The sequence below is a fragment of the Scyliorhinus torazame genome, chromosome 7 (genome assembly GCF_047496885.1).
Source record: "Scyliorhinus torazame isolate Kashiwa2021f chromosome 7, sScyTor2.1, whole genome shotgun sequence".
Taxonomy (NCBI): domain Eukaryota; kingdom Metazoa; phylum Chordata; class Chondrichthyes; order Carcharhiniformes; family Scyliorhinidae; genus Scyliorhinus; species Scyliorhinus torazame.
In genome coordinates, this window is record NC_092713.1 from 277,842,174 (window position 1) to 277,860,234 (window position 18,061).

At 38.9% G+C, this 18,061-nt stretch overlaps 1 protein-coding gene across 1 annotated transcript in view; it reads right to left on the bottom strand.

The window, feature by feature from the left end:
- Positions 1-261: 261 nt before the first annotated feature.
- The window catches only part of gabrb2a (gamma-aminobutyric acid type A receptor subunit beta2a), a 521,644-nt gene continuing 503,844 nt past the window's right edge, over positions 262-18,061 (bottom strand). Inside the window, exons 7-9 of the mRNA XM_072512521.1 lie at positions 16,652-16,804; positions 14,996-15,237; positions 262-11,710 (exon numbers count right to left, since the gene is read on the bottom strand). Of these exons, the coding sequence (XP_072368622.1) occupies positions 11,363-11,710; positions 14,996-15,237; positions 16,652-16,804 (743 nt within the window). The 3' untranslated portion in view covers positions 262-11,362. The remainder of the gene's footprint in view (positions 11,711-14,995; positions 15,238-16,651; positions 16,805-18,061) is intronic.

Sequence of the window (18,061 nt, forward strand, 5' to 3'; positions counted from 1 at the left end):
TCACATGATGTTTCTGTAATTGTATCCTTTTGTTCTAAGATCCTTGTATGGGTAAATTATATGAGTAGGTGCATAATTCATGGATTGCAGCATTTAGAAAATACTGGATCATGCTCCTGTTCATTCCCTTTTTCTCCAATTAAAACATTAGTAATATTCTTTCCATCAGCGTGTTGAGGCCTAGAGTTAACCTTTGAGAACAAACCCTAACTATGTAATTGAATAAATAATGCTCGTAGTGAAAGAAGCATAGAATGCATATTTTGTACTTTTAAAATGTTCTTTATTTATACTGCATTGATTCTGGTTTCAAGAATTACACACTAGCCAACAGTAATTTATATTTACATGCAGAAATTTGCTGCAGAAAATTTTAGTCAAGAAAATATTCCTTATGGCCCAACTCATTTATAATCAATATATTAATATCTTCCTATTAGTTCTGCTATTCCAACATTAACAATCTTCAATATAGTGGACATGAAACATTGATGGGTTGGTGTCCACTCACCTTTCGCATTTTTCAGCATTTGGAAAATGTGCATATTGTGAAGACAGAAAAATGGCTACTTTTTTAACTTATAAGGCTGATGAAAATTACGACAAGAAAGAAAGTAAATCCCCCCATCCAAAATAGCTTAATAATACCTATCCTACTCGTTATTAGAACTGAATAAAGCAAAACACAAAACAGTTAGTTTCTCTATCAAGTGTGTGCATTGGATATTTCCATTGATATTTACATTATTGTTTAAACACTTTAGCTTGTACCATGAAGCTGTTTGAGCATTCGCATTACATTAAAATACAAATCAGAAGTTAAAAATGTCTTTAAGAAATCTGTTTATATTTACAAGAGTTCATCCCAGATGATGGGCATCAACAAGATGAATACTATATACAATTGGTAACATGGCTTGAAATATGATAAAGGGTGTTTCTACACATGAAGGCTGTGTTAAAGGGGAATGTTTATGAAACCCAAAGTCCTATAAATGTAGAACCCTTATATCTTTACCTCAAGTGTTCAAGAATATCATTTGTGAATAACATTTTGCTGTAAAGTACTGCCATGAGTTGAAGTTTTTTCTGTAGAGGTCTGCAGTTTGACATTACATTTAAAAAGCTGTATATGTTAGACATTAGTTTAGAGAAATACTATTACGGTAGCACAGTGGTTAGCACTGTTGCTTCACAGCGCCAAGGACTCGGTTCGATTCCCGGCCTGGGTCATTGTCTGTGCGGAGTCTGCACGTTCTCCCCATGTCTGCGTGGATTTCCTCCGAGCTCTCCAGTTTCCTCCCACAAGTCCCGAAAGACGTGCTTGTTAGGTGAATTGGACAGTCTGAATTCTCCCTCAGTGTACCTGAAAAGGGGACGTGGTGTGGCAACTAGGGGATTTTCACAGTAACTTCATTGCAGTGTTAATGTAAGCCTACTTGTGACACTAATAAAGATTATTATATTGTATTGTTGGTCTCTTTTGCAAACTGGTCATGAAGCCTTCTTAAGATGCTCCTTGCCACATTTTGCTTCCAGCAGAGAACATGATCAAACTATCGAGTTAGTTTAGTGGGACTTGATACCAGCTACATGTGATTCTTATGGATGGCCATTAACTCCTGGTGGAGGAATTAATATATTTCATTGCAATCTAACATGCAATGCTCACAAAGGAGCTCTTCAACTGTTGATCATTCTTCAGCAGAAAAAGGCTGTTCACAATCAACACCATGGAACACTTGGTGGACAGTAAGCACTTTACAGTTAAAGGGCTTTATGTTATATTAACATTCCTCTTCAAATTCATTCCTGGCCTCTAATTTGCAATTTTTTTTTACAGTTTGGTCAGCTTTGAGCTATGTTTGCATTGTTTCAAAGATTTAATGTATCTGATCCAAAAGATACACATCTAAAAAAAGATTATGAATTTTTAACCGAAGAGATATAAGATATATAATATAGCTACTGGAACTTAAGATTTTAGAACTAATTTCTGTTATACTTTTAGGTAAAGTAATATGTTAAATGTTCTGTCTACTAAGAGCTGAATATATTCAAATAATTTAACTATTTATGTACTCGCTTTTTAAAATTGTAATTAATCTGATCATGTTGATTATATATCTGTTTCCTGTCACTGCAGATATATAGATTCAAAATCAGATTTAATGCAAATTAGGATATTTAGTGTAGAAAGGAATATCTTCAATCTTATATTAATTGAACTAAAAGCAAGTAATCAACTTGCAATACAGATAACAATACTCTACATGACGATGAAGATGGCAAACCACTGAAATTGGGGCAGAAAATGGCAACATACATGATCTTGTAGCTATTTATGCATAGATGCTTATGCCAGTAGTTGCTTTGATGCCTAAATCCATGTTAAACTAATGTTTACATTTGTTGCTTTGTTTATCACTTTGACTTTATTATTTTTCTCAAATAGTTAAATTAACTGACTTAATTTGAATTATTTTGACACCAGAAAGTGGGGATTTTGTCAGCTAATTTGACTTCCCAATGCTGGTACAGGAGGGGAAGAGAATTTAATTCAATTTTTTAACCTGACAACAGATTTAACTGTATATTGCAAAATCAGAACTGGTTTTGCTTTCTGATTAAATACTTCAATGGAATGTGATGTCAATCAATCATTATTTTTGAAGATTGGTGAGCAACCAGCCTTAATTGTCTCATTAGAACTAATAGCAAATTGGCCCATAAGTCAGCCATTAGACATCAGGTGATCTCAACTGATTGTATGTGAATGGGCCCAAGGTGTGACAATTGTTGAAGCTGTTGTATTAAGAAAAACACAATTCACAATGTGCTGCTTTATTCCAGTAGGGCAGGAATGAAAAGAAAGAAATGTGTTTAGACATCTCAAAATACCGTGGCAACACTGTAGCACTGTGGATAGCACAATTGCTTCACAGCTCCAGGGTCCCAGGTTCGATTCCGGCTTGGGTCACTGTCTGTGCGGAGTCTGCACATCCTCCCCGTGTATGCGTGGGTTTCCTCCGGGTGCTCCGGTTTCCTCCCACAGTCCAAAGATGTGCAGGTTAGGTGGATTGGCCATGATAAATTGCCCTTAGTATCCAAAATTGCCCTTGGTGTTGGGTGGGGTTACTGGGTTATGGGGATAGGGGGCAGGTATTGCCCTTGGGTAGGGTGCTCTTTCCAAGAGCCGGTGCAGAATCGATGGGCCGAATGGCCTCCTTCTGCACTGTAAATTCTATAATACTAATCAGATGAGGAATGTGTGGTGGTGTTGGTGGATGAAGTGGCAGGACAAATAGCTTTTCCAGGGAACATTTGAAAGGAATGTTGAATAATTTTAATTCCTGCAGACATTTTCAAGTGTATAGAAATGAATTTTCAATTCCTGGAAAACCCAATTCATAGAATTATCTGAAGGTCATTTTGACCTTCATGACCTGGGTGTTAATCTGGTTGCCCATTGTACAACCTTTGAGATAGAAAGCAGGCAGGTTCTATAATGGAGGCAATGCTGATCCCCCTCCATCAGATTACCACCCAGGTGGTGAAGGTTAAAACGGCCTCCAAGATTTAGTTTGTATTTTGTTCATTGATACCGAATCAAAATGGGGTATAAGGAAAACAACTGCAATGATTACTCTGCTTAGCCACATTACAGATGCATTAAAAAGGATAAATACATTCCTTTGCAGATCAGTATATGTTACTACATAAATTGATCAGAGCAATATTCAAACTTACCACCAACTTGCCTGAGGTGGAACCAAACTATTTGCAACCTTGGTGTCATATTTGCTTATGAGATGAGATTCCAGCCACTTATTCACACCATTGTTAAGTTAACATCATCTGACTTGCTCTTGCTTGAGCTCATCTGCTGCTAAAATCCTCATCTATGCCTTTGTTACCTCTAGAGTTGACAATGAACTCTTAGCTGGCCTAACTAGTTCTATCATCCACAAACTTGAGGTCATGCAAAACTCTGTTGCCTTTGACCAAGTCCTAACTTACACCAAGTTCACCCATCTCCTCTGTGCTCACTGACCTCTAGTTGCTCCTGGTTAAACACTACCTCAATGTGAAAATTTTCATCCTTGTTTTAAAATATCTCCATGACCTCATCCTTTCCTGTCTCTAACAAAGCAGCCTTTCACCTGTCAAGAACTCTGTGCTCCTGCAATTCAGGTATCGTGATCATCTTCGATTTTAGTTGCTTCACTATTGGTCGCCATGTCTTCAGTTGTCACGGCCCTAAACCTTTGAATTTCCTCGCTAAATCTCTCCACTTTTATACCACATATCTCTCCTTTAATGATGCTCCTTAAAATATACTCTTTAACCAATCTTTTAATTACCCAGCTTAACATCTCTTTATGTCGTTCGGTGTCAATCATTGTTGATAATGCACCCTGGGCTCTTTGTTACGTTAAGTTTGCAAATAAATGCAAATTGTTGTTGTCGTCTTAATATCAAAGCATATCTTGAGTCATCAAAACCATTGGCTTGTTTAGGGATAACAATGGAGTGGGTTTATTGTATTCAGTCCCTGTAAAATGGTGCAGCTGAAGTACATTTATCAGTTCTATACTTCATACAAATTTCAGCTACCTTAAATTAGGCCCTGGGTCTAAAACACACATATTTCCCCCCCTCCCCAATGACTACCCAATACAATAGTCTCTATAAAAATGTTCCATAATTGTTCAGGGATTATTTCAGTGATCGGTTAAAATGTTGGTGCACGTTTTCATCATGTTATGGTGCTGATGAAGCATTGTCAAACTAATTACTGTTTCTAATATTTATGATCCCTAATTCTAACAGTACTGCCTACTGGACAGGAAGCTGAAATGCCCCTTTTGCTACTATTCTCATCTCATACTTTAAAAAAAAAATAATCAAGCCCTCTCTCAAAATAGTATATAAAGGAACTTTCCTTTTAAAAAAAAACCTTTAAACCATTATGATTGCAGATTTGTCCATGATATCATCGCCTTAATCAGTTATTTAGTACATTTGACCCACCTATGAATATGACAAATTAGCGATGTACAAACTGGAGTCATGTCTGCTTTAGGCAGTTTCTGACACAAAGAACAAATCTACCTGTTAAATTGTGAATAATGTAGGAGGTAAATGTCACAGTTTAAAGAAGTTTGACTGCATTCAGTGTGACACTTTCAGAAATGCAAAACAGGTAGATCTATCAACTAAAAATTTTAGACTCTAAATTCAGTATTTCAGCAGTAAATTCTTTTAGCTTTAGTTCAGAAAAGAACTCATAAAAATGGAACATCTTGGTATTTATTATGAAGAATTTTAAACTTAATTAATTAGATTGTGATGTATTCCACTTTGAATAGAGAGTGTGCTTTCATATTTTTTATGAACTCGCATTTGCAATCACTACAATTTGTGTTGCATTCAAAGCATATGCAACTTATGAGCATGAAGTTTAAAAAAAAAAATTAGAGTACCATTTTTTCTAATTAAGGGGCAATTTAACGTGGCCAATCCACCTACCCGGCACATCTTTGGGTTGTGGGGGCAAAACCCACGCAAACATGGGGAGAATGTGCAAACTCCACACGGACAGTGACCCAGAGCCAGGATCGAACCTGGGACCTCGGCGCCGTGAGGCAACAATGCTAACCACTGCGCCACCGTGCTGCCCTATTATGAGCATGAAATGTAGTTTTCCACACTGGTACTACCATAGTACACATTTTTGCCTCATCAATACTTAACGTGCAATTTTAGCTGCTGGGTTTAATTTATTTTCATTCTGCTGAATGTAAAAATCAAAATTGTGTTGTGTGCAAACCTCCTAAATTCAAGAAAAATACTGTCATATTCAAGTCCATGGCTGTCTCAAAGTACCAAAATGTTTCATCTTAAATTTGTTTATGGCTCTCCTTATACACTTGAAAATCTGTTAGTAGCTATCTACACCCAATCCATTTTAATCCTGATAATTCCTAAGAAAAATACAAAGCATTCCTTATGTAAACAGTTATAAAGTATTGAGACCAAATCAAAATATTGCATGAATCTGCACTAAAAATGCATACCACTACCTGTGCAACTATATATATTTACAGACTGTGTGAAACTCATTACAATCAGAGAAATTGCATTAATGTGTTTAGAAGCTTCATCAAGACACATAACACCTGAATAGCTGGCTCCATGTGGATACAGGAAACATTGATGAGAATGAAAACTTAATGTGGCCAAGGTTCATCATTATTTCGTACTTTTTTAAAACTTTGTCAGTTTTATAGATGTATACAAGTTAGGAACTAACTTATGTTTCCCAAACATTTTTCTAAAACTTCATGTGGCCAAGGCTCATCATTATATGGTGCATTGCTTTTACTTTGTCAGCTCTATTGGCATGTATTAGACTTATATTACTGGAAGATTATTAAACCGCTAAATCAAGCACTTAAAAAAAAACTAAGCTAAGGGAAAAAGCAAGGGAGTGTGGACAGATGTGCTCTTGCAGAGCTGGCAGAAGCTCAAAGTCTTGAATGGCCTCTTTCTGCATAGTGACCAAACTATGTTATCAGCGAAAGAGATTCACTCCACCACTGTTTATTAGGACCAACCCATTTGCCAAGAGATAAGGAGCTTGATTTTCAACCTGGGATTTGGAACCCAATGCCCAGATCATTTCTGGGTTCTGATCCTGTGCTGTATCTGTGTTGCAGATGCAATGTAATCTTTCAATGCAGGGTCGGAGGCGAACACAATACCCAGAAAGTGGCACCAAGCACTGTCAGGAGTCAGGAACTGACTCCGGAGTACAATCCTCAAAGGCAGATGGCAGCCATAACTCTGCAGAATGAAAGTGGCAGGAAATCAGGCGGCCAGTGAAAAGGTATTAGACTTGCTTTGTGAAAATAACCCATATGTTCTAAATGATTTTGTTTTGCAGAAGCATTACTTAATGGCTCCCTATTTTGCACCCGACAGCTGTGCACTAACATGCACAGGACTGCTTGGTGTTCCCAATCTACGCTTTGAAATTGACTTCTGGCCCTCCCAGCCTGTTAACAAGATCCTAAAGGAGCTTAATAAGCAGGTTATTGATTCACCTCCCATTCACGCCTCAGTGTGTTCTGCAGGCATGGGGTTGTTGACATGTGCTTCGGGAACACTATTTTCAAAGCATGTCCAATCGTGACCTCATCTTAACAGGTGATTGAAAATCAAGCCCAGAGTGAGTTATCTGCATTATTTTATGTCCTTATTCAGAAATTGTTACCTTTATCATCAGTCTCAGCTGGATTCCAAATTCGGTCATGAGGGAGAAAAGATAGGCTCCCTCCTGCAACACAAATTTTCATTCTCAGTAGCTGAGATATCTCTATTTATATAGATTACATCTATATCCAGACTTAATTGCATGGCATAAATCCTTTTGATTGGACAAAATATTTATAATTATAAAAACTGTAAGATCACTGGGTAATGTTCACTTGAGCACCATTTATCCTACTCATTTAAATTTTTGATACTGCTCTTAGATAATAACAATGTCCACACAGGACTTACTGTATTTACTGTCTAAGGTATGATATGGTCTATAACTAGAGCTTTCCATCACAAATCTAAAATCAACACATTCTTTAAAAAAAATCTATATTTAAGACATATGAAACTGAAATGAAACTATTCCCTTAACACTTGTTCCATAATAACATTCTTGAAGGATGTATTAACCGCAAACAATTTGAATCATTTAATGTTCTCCTTTGCCCTAAAGATATTTTCCCGTTGTCATAATTTATTTTGCAATTGTGCTTGCCATGTTACATAGAACTACTTAGGAGGAAAGAGAAATGGTGGTGATAGATGGATCTACAGATCTAAATGTTTTCACCAAGTTGCATGAATAAATGTGTGGAATAGAGCTTTCCTCTGCACACCTGGCGTAAAACTTCTCTATTTTTATATTGACATTCTTCTTGCAATAAACACCAACATTTGATTTGCCTTCCTAATCACTTGCTGTACCTGCATACTAAAGTTCTGTGATTCATCTACCAGTGCACCTAGATCCCTCTTTACCATTGAGTTCTGCAATTGTTTTTTTGTTCTTCCTACCAAAGTGAACCAAGTTCATATTTACTCATATTATACTCCATCTGCCATTTTTTTGTCCATTCACTAAACTTGTCTATATTGCTTTGCAGACGCTCTACCTCCTCTTGACAACTGACTTTCCTACCTATCTTGGTTTCATAGGCAAATTTAGCTACTATACATTCACTCCCTTCATCCAAGCAGTTGATATAGATTGTCAATAGTTGAGGACCCAGCACCGATTCCTGTGGCACTCCACTAGATACAGCTTGCCAATCCAGAAAATATCCATTTATCTGATTCTTGTTAGCCAACCAATCCTTTATCCATGCTAATATGTTACCTGCTACACTATGTGCTCTTATCTTGTGGAGTAACCTTCAATGTGGTACCTTATCAAATGCCTTTTGGAAATCCAAGTACACCATAACTGCCGGTTCCCATTTATTCAAATGATTCTGAAAGGCACTGGACAGGATTTTACTACTGGCTTTGTGACGCTGACTTTGGGAGCAAATGGAGTTCTTGAGCCATACCGCAGCAGTGGGACCAGCTCATCACTGGAAGCTGCCTACTAATTGGCCTCCTATGGGCTCGCCGTTGAATTAAGGATGATGAGTAAGATGTAGATGCTGTTGGTCCAATCAGATCCCTGGCAACCCTGAGTCTTTGGCAGCCCCACTGAAAGAGGTGAGCGCTGCTGAGGCAGATCGGGGATCGACAGAGCACTTCGAGATCGAGGCTCCCTCGTAGAGGTAAGTAAAACATTTAAAATCGAAGAGCCAAATCGGAGGTTCCTCCAGGTGGCTCATTGGTGCAGGCTCCCCAGCCCATGGTCCCGTTTGGGCCATGAAGCCTCCAATTCCAATGGCCTTCTGGACAGAGGGAGGGAAGTCACCTCTATGAAGCTGCTGGCTTCCCCGTGGGGAGAGGCCTGGGAAAAGTGCCCATAATAGGAACTTTATTTAAATTGGCTGCCTACCTCTATTTGGCAAGAAGCTGATCTACATCCAGTCCTTCCATAGGTGTCCTCCCTGACAGCGGAATTACATTGGGGGGCCATCAAAGTGCATCTCTCCTCTATCTCCCTATTTCTGGACCATAAAGAGTCCTTAATATTTCTTTCATTGATCATCAAGATAGATGCTTACAGATCAAAACATTTTACCAAGTCGCATGAGTAAATGTGTGAAACAGTATTTTTCTCTTTTCCGGCTCCTAATTATGAAGGGCGTAAACACTTGTTTTTTTATTGAGCAAAGACTGGAACAGCTAAAGGCTATTGTGACGGTCCTTCCTGTTTATTCCCCCTTCCTTTAATTTTGCCGTTATCATTTTTGATCCATGGGTGGTTAACAGACGTGTATCTTTAAGTCGAGCAGTAGAGAGAATGAGGAATTCAGAAGTTACAGGATGAACACTCTGCTAGTGTCTGCTTGTTTGAATAGGAGTTCAGACTTATCAGCAGCAGAGAGCGAGATGGGCTGGGACTCGGTTTGATTGTTTGACTGGGGGCCAATGAATTGTCCCAAAAGGCTGAAGTCTGCCCCGTACCACGTGGTCATTGGATCTTATCCCAGTGGAATGGTTCTCAGAGACCTGGAGGTTTCAGTTTGACTCATGGACACAAAAAGACAAGGACCTTCTTTTTCTCCATCTCCAGAAAGGCTGTGAGTGCTGTATTCCTGAAGCTGTAAAGAACCTGGATGAATCAATGTACAGGAAAACCATTACAGGCTGTAATAAAAAAACAGGACTCTCTCTCCCTCTCCAGCAAGGCTGTGAGTGCTGCATTGCTCAAACTACAGAGGCCTGGATGAATCTACAGTAAACACCTCAAACTGAAAGCAAAGTTTATACAGGAGAAAGATGCTGGAAATACCCATCTGAAACTAAGACTCTTTTTCTCTTTTATTTCTTTTTTACACCCCCTTTCTTTCCTTCTGCGTTTGTCTGTATTGTGTGTGTGCACGTAGGGGATGAGGGCAAGTTAAAGTGGGGAATTAGGTAATAGTTAATCAGTGGTATTTGCTGCATGTTTCATTATAGTTCTTTTTATAAATAAACAATAATTGTGTTTAAGCTTACAAACCTAGTGACTGTAATTATTGGCCAGTCAAGGGCCAAAGCCTTCAGGTATTTTCCTAAGAATTATGGGTTGTGACTGCAGGTCAACTGGGACCAGAATTGACTGCGCACTAGCCCAGGATGTCATAACACTATCACAATTGACCTTGGGTAGGGTGCTCTTTCCAAGAGCCGGTGCAGACTCGATGGGCCGAATGGCCTCCTTCTGCACTGTAAATTCTATGACTATGAACAATGAGGATACCTATGTTTAGGTCCAGCAAATATTCAATCAGCTAGTAAAAGATTGCAACATTTAAAATTTATCAGTCAGACAGAATTTTTGGAGCTTTGAAATTTACTATTATTTGTTTAGTGCACATGGGGGATGAGTGGGATCAGCTCTTCACACTATTCATGGTCAATGGAGAAAAATAATTCCATGTTCTTTTAAATGTGTTAATGTCATAATTTCCAAATGCAAGATGCGTGATCTTTAACATGATTGTTACTGTCACTTGAAAGTCTGTAATGTATATGCAAATACCAGGGAGCCATGGGGCTTGGATTTGATGTAATTTTACAAGATCTGTAGCAAGAAAATTGCAACTTTAGGTCTTAAATGTTGGGTGATGATGACTTCAGTTGGAATGGTTAGATTCTTCTGTTTATGTTAATAACAGCTCTTAATCACTCTGAATGTCTTGTTGCTTCCCAGCCTTTAGAATGAAGACTGTTTTGACAAACTTGAACTGTGTCTTGAAGATGCTTAAAATGATCATAAAATATTAAAATTCCTACTGAATCATCAACTGAAAACCCAGAGAAGGGATTTTTGTTCTTAACTTAAACATTACAACTAAATAATGTCATCAAGTGATCCATTCTATTTCAAGTCTTTTAAACTAATATAGGTTTCAAATGATATCAGTGTAGACTGGTCCGCTGCATAAATTTAAAGCAAGATAAAAAGTGACATCCAGAATTTAAGCGTGAGAAATGGAACTTCAAACACAGAAAAAATAATTTCAATTAACATAAATTACACAATGAAGAGTACAAATAGAGCCAGCCATTAAGGAGTTAAGGTGCATGCAAAATTTGTCCTGAACAATCTCAGTTTCAAAACGATGGTTCCACCTTGTTGCAAAACAAATAATGTGTGGAAAGATACTGTCTGTGCACATTCTTCAGCTTAATTCACATAATACAGCCAGTAGATCACATTGAAGAATCCAAAAACAAGGGGAAATATCACCCGTGACCATTTATCAATGGAATTCACATCAGTCAAATCAGGGATGTTAATTTTCAGCTGGGAAGCACGTCTCCGTAACCTACTCTTCTTTTGGGCAACGTGTCTTTCCAAGACGTTCCTTCCGAAGTTGTGCCTGGACAATCCTGCCTTTCTGTACTGAATGCCGGAGGTGTCATATGGCATCATGCTGCTTCTGGGATCAGCGATACCCATTGTGATCTCAGCAGCACTCATTTCATTCTTTATCTCAAGTGTGCTCAGGAGGATATTTTCATGTGGATCCATCTAAAAATGAAACAAAAATGACAACTCTGAGATAAGGAAACAGCATTATTATAATTTTTCAAAATAAATCTTGAAATTCTGCAATGTTTTTGAATCAGATGAAGATTTATCACTACACTTTAATTAGGCTCCAAACATTAATATTTTATGAACACTCGCATGATATGTTAAGAAATCTCACATGATGTGACTTAAGGGTATTCTGGGATCTGAACCAGTTGTATCATATTTTAATGTCCTGCCAGACAGCTGAACTGACTGCCAAGAAGTTGGGAATCACCTATTAAGCAATGAAAGCATTCTGTAAGAAGTGCTGAAAGCACCAGCCTCCCACCGAGGCATGGCAGGAGCTCTTCAGTTTCAGTGCTCAAAGCCTCTGCAGCCTGTCAATTTCACCAAAGAACCATTCCAAGCTGTAAACTAACCCAGTTGACTCTGAGGTGTTGACAGCTCAGAAAATAGTTGCTCTAGCTACTAAAGCCTGAATGGTTGGTTAAAACAGCAATTAATGATCTATCTGCATGGTACTATTGAACAGAACAACTCCAAGGGAGTTCCCTACTTGCCTGCAAATCTGCCTGGGAAAATACGTGGATGGGATGATTTTGGAATCATGACCCAATGTCATATTTAGGAGTTTTAACTTCCTGCAGGCACTAAAACCCACCTCCTCTTGCCCATTAAAACTCTCCAACAAATCTTTTTACTTGTCATGTAACTGAGTTGGCAAGGTGCACTCTGCAATTAACAGAGAGTGAGAATATAGACAAACTCAGAGAGAAAAGCAGATGCAGAACAAAAGAGAGAAAACGATAAACTAGCAGAGATGGGCAAATTTTAGTCAGACCAGTCAGTGTTTTCTTTGTGTTTATTTAGCTGGAGGCCATTAGTAGCAGCAGAATATGTAACCAGAACCTGCACCAAATGGCCTAGCATATTCCACGCCCCACCATCATCAACCCAAGGGGCCAATGCTGGATTACATGCATGTTAAACAGCGGAAGCAGCATTCAAAGACAGGACAAAGTGAATCAAACTAAAGCTCTGCAGACCTGTCAGATTCAGCTATGAACAGTGGTTGGCAATTAAATAACTAACCAGAGGGGGTGGCTTCACAAACACCCCTAACCAGAAGGGGACTTCACAAACACCCATATCCTCAATGAAGCGGGAGCCCAGCCTACCAGATCAAAAGACAAAGCTGAAATATTTGAAACCATCTTCAGTCAGAAGTGCCGAGCAGATGATGCATCTTGGCCTCCTCAGGAGGTTCCCAGCATCAGCCAGCCAATCTTCAGCCAATTTGATTTACTCACATGCTTAAGAAAAGGCTGAAGTCATTGATGAGGGAAAAGGCTATGTGCCCTGACAACATGCTAGCTGTAATAGAAAAGACCTACACTCCAGAACTAACTGCGCTCATAGACAAGCTATTCCAATAGAACTACAACGCTGGCAACTACCTGACAATGCGAAAACTTGCCCAAGTGTGTACTGCCTACAGAAATGAGGACAAATCCAATCTGACCAATTACTGCTATTATGGGCCAGGCTTTAGAGAACCACAAAGTGTATCATGGAGTTCACATGACCCACAACTTTTAATAGATTGTGGTATGGGGAGCACATGGCCCACTCTACAGGTGTGGTACAGCAGAAATGGAAAAGTATTTTTTTAAAGCAAAACAATGTATATTCTATGAACTCAAGTTAACCTTTTTGAAACATACAGTGAACATCTTAGCAACCACTAATTCAAATACAACCCCCAAAGAATACAACACTAAATAATCCTTTAAGATTTCCTTTTAACATCCAGAAGACTTAAAACACTGTTTACCAGAAGCACATCAGGTTAAAGTCACTACTGTTATTAGTTTTAAATCACCAGGATCGATTTACACTCTTTAGATTACAGAGAGAGATTCATACATTTTCTGGCTGTGACTGCAGCTATCCAGCTCTGAAAACGAAACTAAAACACACCCTGCAGCAAACAGCCTAAAACGAAAGTAAAAAGCCGACAGACAGCCCAGCTCCACCCACTCTCTGACATCACTGCAGTAATAAACACCCATTTCTTAAAGGTACTCTCACTACAGATATTTATGTACACACCCATTTATAAACACCCATTTCTTAAAGGTACTCTCACATGACACTGTCCCATCAGTCTACTCTTTATCATCAGCAAAGTGAGGGAGGTTGCCGTTGATAGTGCTATCAAGTGGCACTTATTGAGCAATAACCTGGTCACTGATGCAAATTTGGTCCTAATGTGAATAAGAGAGTTGAACTCTACAGGGAGGGTGAAAGTGACTGCCTTTGACAACTGCATTTGATTGAGTCTGGCATCAAGAAGCTCCCTCACAAAATTGAAGTCTGTGGGAAACGGTGGGGGGAAAGTCTGCATTGGGATCATATTTAGCACAGAGGAAGATAGTTGTGGTTTTTGGAGGTCAAATATCTCAGCCGCAGGAAATTTCTGTAGGAGTTCCTCAGGGTAGTGTCCTAGGATCAACCATTTTCAGCTGCTTCATCAATTTAAAAAAAAAATTTAGAATAACCAATTCATTTTTTCCAATTAAGGGGTAATTTAGCGTGGCCAATCTACCTACCCTGCACATCTTTGGGTTGTGGAGGCGAAACCCACGCAAACATGGGGAGAATGTGCAAACTCCACACAGACAGTGACCCAGAGCCGGAACCGAACCTGAGACCTCTGCGCCATGAGGCATAAGGGCTAACCCACTGCGCCACCATGCTGCCCCTGCTGCTTCATCAATGATGTTTCCTGTAATATAGGTGGAAACCTTTGCTGAAGATTGCAGTGTTCGGTATGACTGACAGTTTCTCAGTTATTATAGTAAGACCTGGACAACTTTCAGGTTTGGGCTGATAAGTGGCAAGTAACATTTGTGTTACACTGGTGCCAGGCAATGACCTTGTCTAACAAGACAGAACCTAACCATCTCTCCTTGACACTACCAAACACTATTGAAATGGTCTGACATCGAAGGATTTTGTTTTCAACTATAGATGGCAAAGGAATGCTTGGCCATGGAATTATTTTATTCACACTCTTCTGCAAAAGTTCAATCCTGAATGACTACAGGCAGGTAGACCAGAATTAACATTATTATAAAAATTTCCTCATTTCTCCCTTGTAACAGCTGGGAAATATTGCTGAGCCACCTACTGATAACAGTAAGCATTCCAGCTAATGGCATGAATCAAAAGCCCTCTAAAATGCTTCAACCTAAAACCCTCTTTTGAAAAAACTACCTTGGCTTCTGCTCTTATCTTCTCATTGTTGGCTTTTGCTGCTTTCTCTGCAATCTTCTTTTGACGCTGTGGCCCTCTTCCAAAAAATATGTAGTTAACCAGGGCGTATTCCAGGAGGGCCAAAAATACAAACACAAAGCAGCACATCAAGTACATATCAATAGCTTTAACATAGGGGATCTTTGGAAGGGTCTCCCGCAGATGGGTGTTGATTGTGGTCATCGTAAGTACCGTAGTAATGCCTGTAAAGGATTATGTAATTATCTTGAATGTATGGTCATCAACATTTATTCACTAACATTTTTATATTAGATATCGTCATTTATAATGCTAGAAAACTAAGAATAAAATAATTTAAGCTATCTTAGAAAACTATAAACAATAGTTGTTTTCAAGAACTGTATAGAAAGAGTTTACCCCACATTCTAACTTTTCCAATAGTTTTATTATGTCAGTCAAAAAACTAATCACTGTATCAGTAGGTAGTCTAATATGATGGGCTAACAATTGTGTTGTAACAATTGTGTCGTTCTGCGATAGATCATGAATGGGATTTTCCGGCCGGTCCCTCCTGTGGGATCTTCTGGTCCCAACGATGTCAACGCCCTGCTGTGGGTTCCCTGGTGGTGGAGGATGCGAACAAGGGGAAACTCCATTCCTGGCGGCGGGACTGGAGATCCCGTCGCTGTCCCGCTGCCACCAAAAGGAAGGAGGGGGGTGGAAACTCTCTCCCCATGTTTTAGTGCCTAAATAGAAATTAACCAATAACAATTTACAAAAGTAATGAACTCTGCATGATCTTCTGTTCTTGCACTGAGTAGGTTATACCCAAAGATGTCATGATAGGAATTCATGCCAGCTGAGTCCTTCTCGAGATGCCAAACTGGAGTACGGTAATTGACCTGGGAGGCGATTGATTATCTTCTCTAATTGGAGTGGCTCCAAAGTTTTCGTTCTGCCTGTTTAGGCGTTAGGAAGCTTCTGATTTGCATCAGAAAGCTGGATTAGTCCTGGACAAGCCATTATTTTTCTTGTCTATCTCAAGTAGTACAAGACTAACTAGAGTCACTGATATGTTGGAAAAGATTAAGGGGGGATTTTCCATGCCCTCCATAGTGTGTTTCTCGGAGGCGGGAGACTGCCCACCATTGGCCGGTGATGGGATCATCTTGTCCCACTTCTGCCAATGGGATTTCCCATTGAATATACCTCCCACCCATTGGCAAACCCGCAGCAGTGGTTTTCCGTTGGCGGGATCGGAAGATTCCGCTGATGAGATTGGCCAAAAATCTCCCCCTAAACTGGGTAACTTGTCAGAGTATCCTGAAACCTCACTATCAAGCATGGAAGTACTGGATAGCATTTAGGCAGCAGAAATGTTGCATTTTCTGACCTAGTTCTTGAATAACATTTAATAGTGTTCTTGAATAACATTTAATGATCAAAAATAACACAAGTGGTTAAGGGCAGGATTTTCCGGCCTTTCCCACTGGTGTGATCTTTTGATCTATTGCATAATTAGAGATCTTAATTATTGCTATTCAAAATTATTTCCTGAGTGAAACATGCTGTACAGAGGAACAAAATAAATTGTAGGTTGTCCAAGGAATAAATAACAGTAAGTATGCTAACCTGCAGATACTTAAAATGTCATACCTAAAGCAACGCGTGCAGCAGATGCATCATAATTAATCCAGAAAGACACCCATGAGAGGATGGTGATCAAGATGGAAGGCATGTATGTTTGCAGAATGAAGTAACCAATATTTCTTTTAAGCTTGAAACTGAGGGAAAGCCTGGGGTAAGAACCTGGAAGGCAATTTTATACAAATATGTTAAATTCCGCAGTGAACTGAATATTAAGTCTGCGATAAATAAGTGCATAGCATTTGATTCCTGACAAGCAAAAACCCCCCACATGTTTCTAACTCTTTGATGCTTTTTTAACTTCCCAAATTATAAATCACATTATTCATCTGGTATTTCTACAAATGGTGAATACCTGAATGCACGGTTCCCATTAAAATTTCATTGTTGCACATGACCAAATTTGCCACTGCATGCAGTCTGTTTTAATTGTTTATAGCAGGAATATTGATTGAGTGATATTTCAACAGTTAATATTCTTATTGGGTAAGGTGATAAACCATTAGACTGAAGCTCCAACATTTCATAGCCAACATCTAAGGCTAGAATTTACTGCTGCAACAGCATCAGTCCATTTTATGCAACATATGTTTTCATGTTTAATGACTTTATCTTTTGTTGAAAAAAGGGCATAGGAATAAGCCCAGCAACTACAGGCCAATCAGTTTAACCTTAGTAGTGGGAAAGTTTTCAGAAAATATAATCCGAGACAAAATTATCAGTCACTTGACAAATGTTGATAAATTAAGGAAAGCCAGCACAGATTTGTGAAAGACAAATCATATTTAGTAATTTGATTGAGCTTTTTGAAGAGTTAATGCAGAGGGATGATGAGGGTAATGCGTTTGATGTGACATACATGGATTTCCAAAAGGCATTATATAAAATGCCACATAGCAGGCTTGTCAGCAAAGTTAAAGCCCATGGAATAAAAGAGACAATGGCAACATGGATACGAAGTTGGTTGAAAGACAGGAAACAGAGAGTAGTAGTTTATCGAAATGGAGGACTGAACTCTATGGTTCAGAACTAGGACCATTGCTTTTCTTGACTTATTAACAGCCTAGACTTGAATATGCAAGGTACAATTTCAAAAATTACAAATGACACAAAACTTGGAAGCATTGTGAACTGTGAGGAAGATAATAATAAACTTCAAGAGGACTGGTGAAATGGGTGGTTATGTGGTAGAATGCAGAAAATGCAGAGAAATGTGGAGTGATACATTGAGAGGGAGGCAACTTAAAGTAAAGGGGGAAAGGAGCAGAAGTACCTGGGCTGCATGTGCACAAATTATTGAAGCTGTCAGAGCACATTGAGAAAGTGTTTAATAAGGCATATGGGATCCTGGGCTTTATAGGGGCACAGAGTACAAAAACAAGGCAGTTATGACAAACCTTTATAAAACACTGGCTCAGC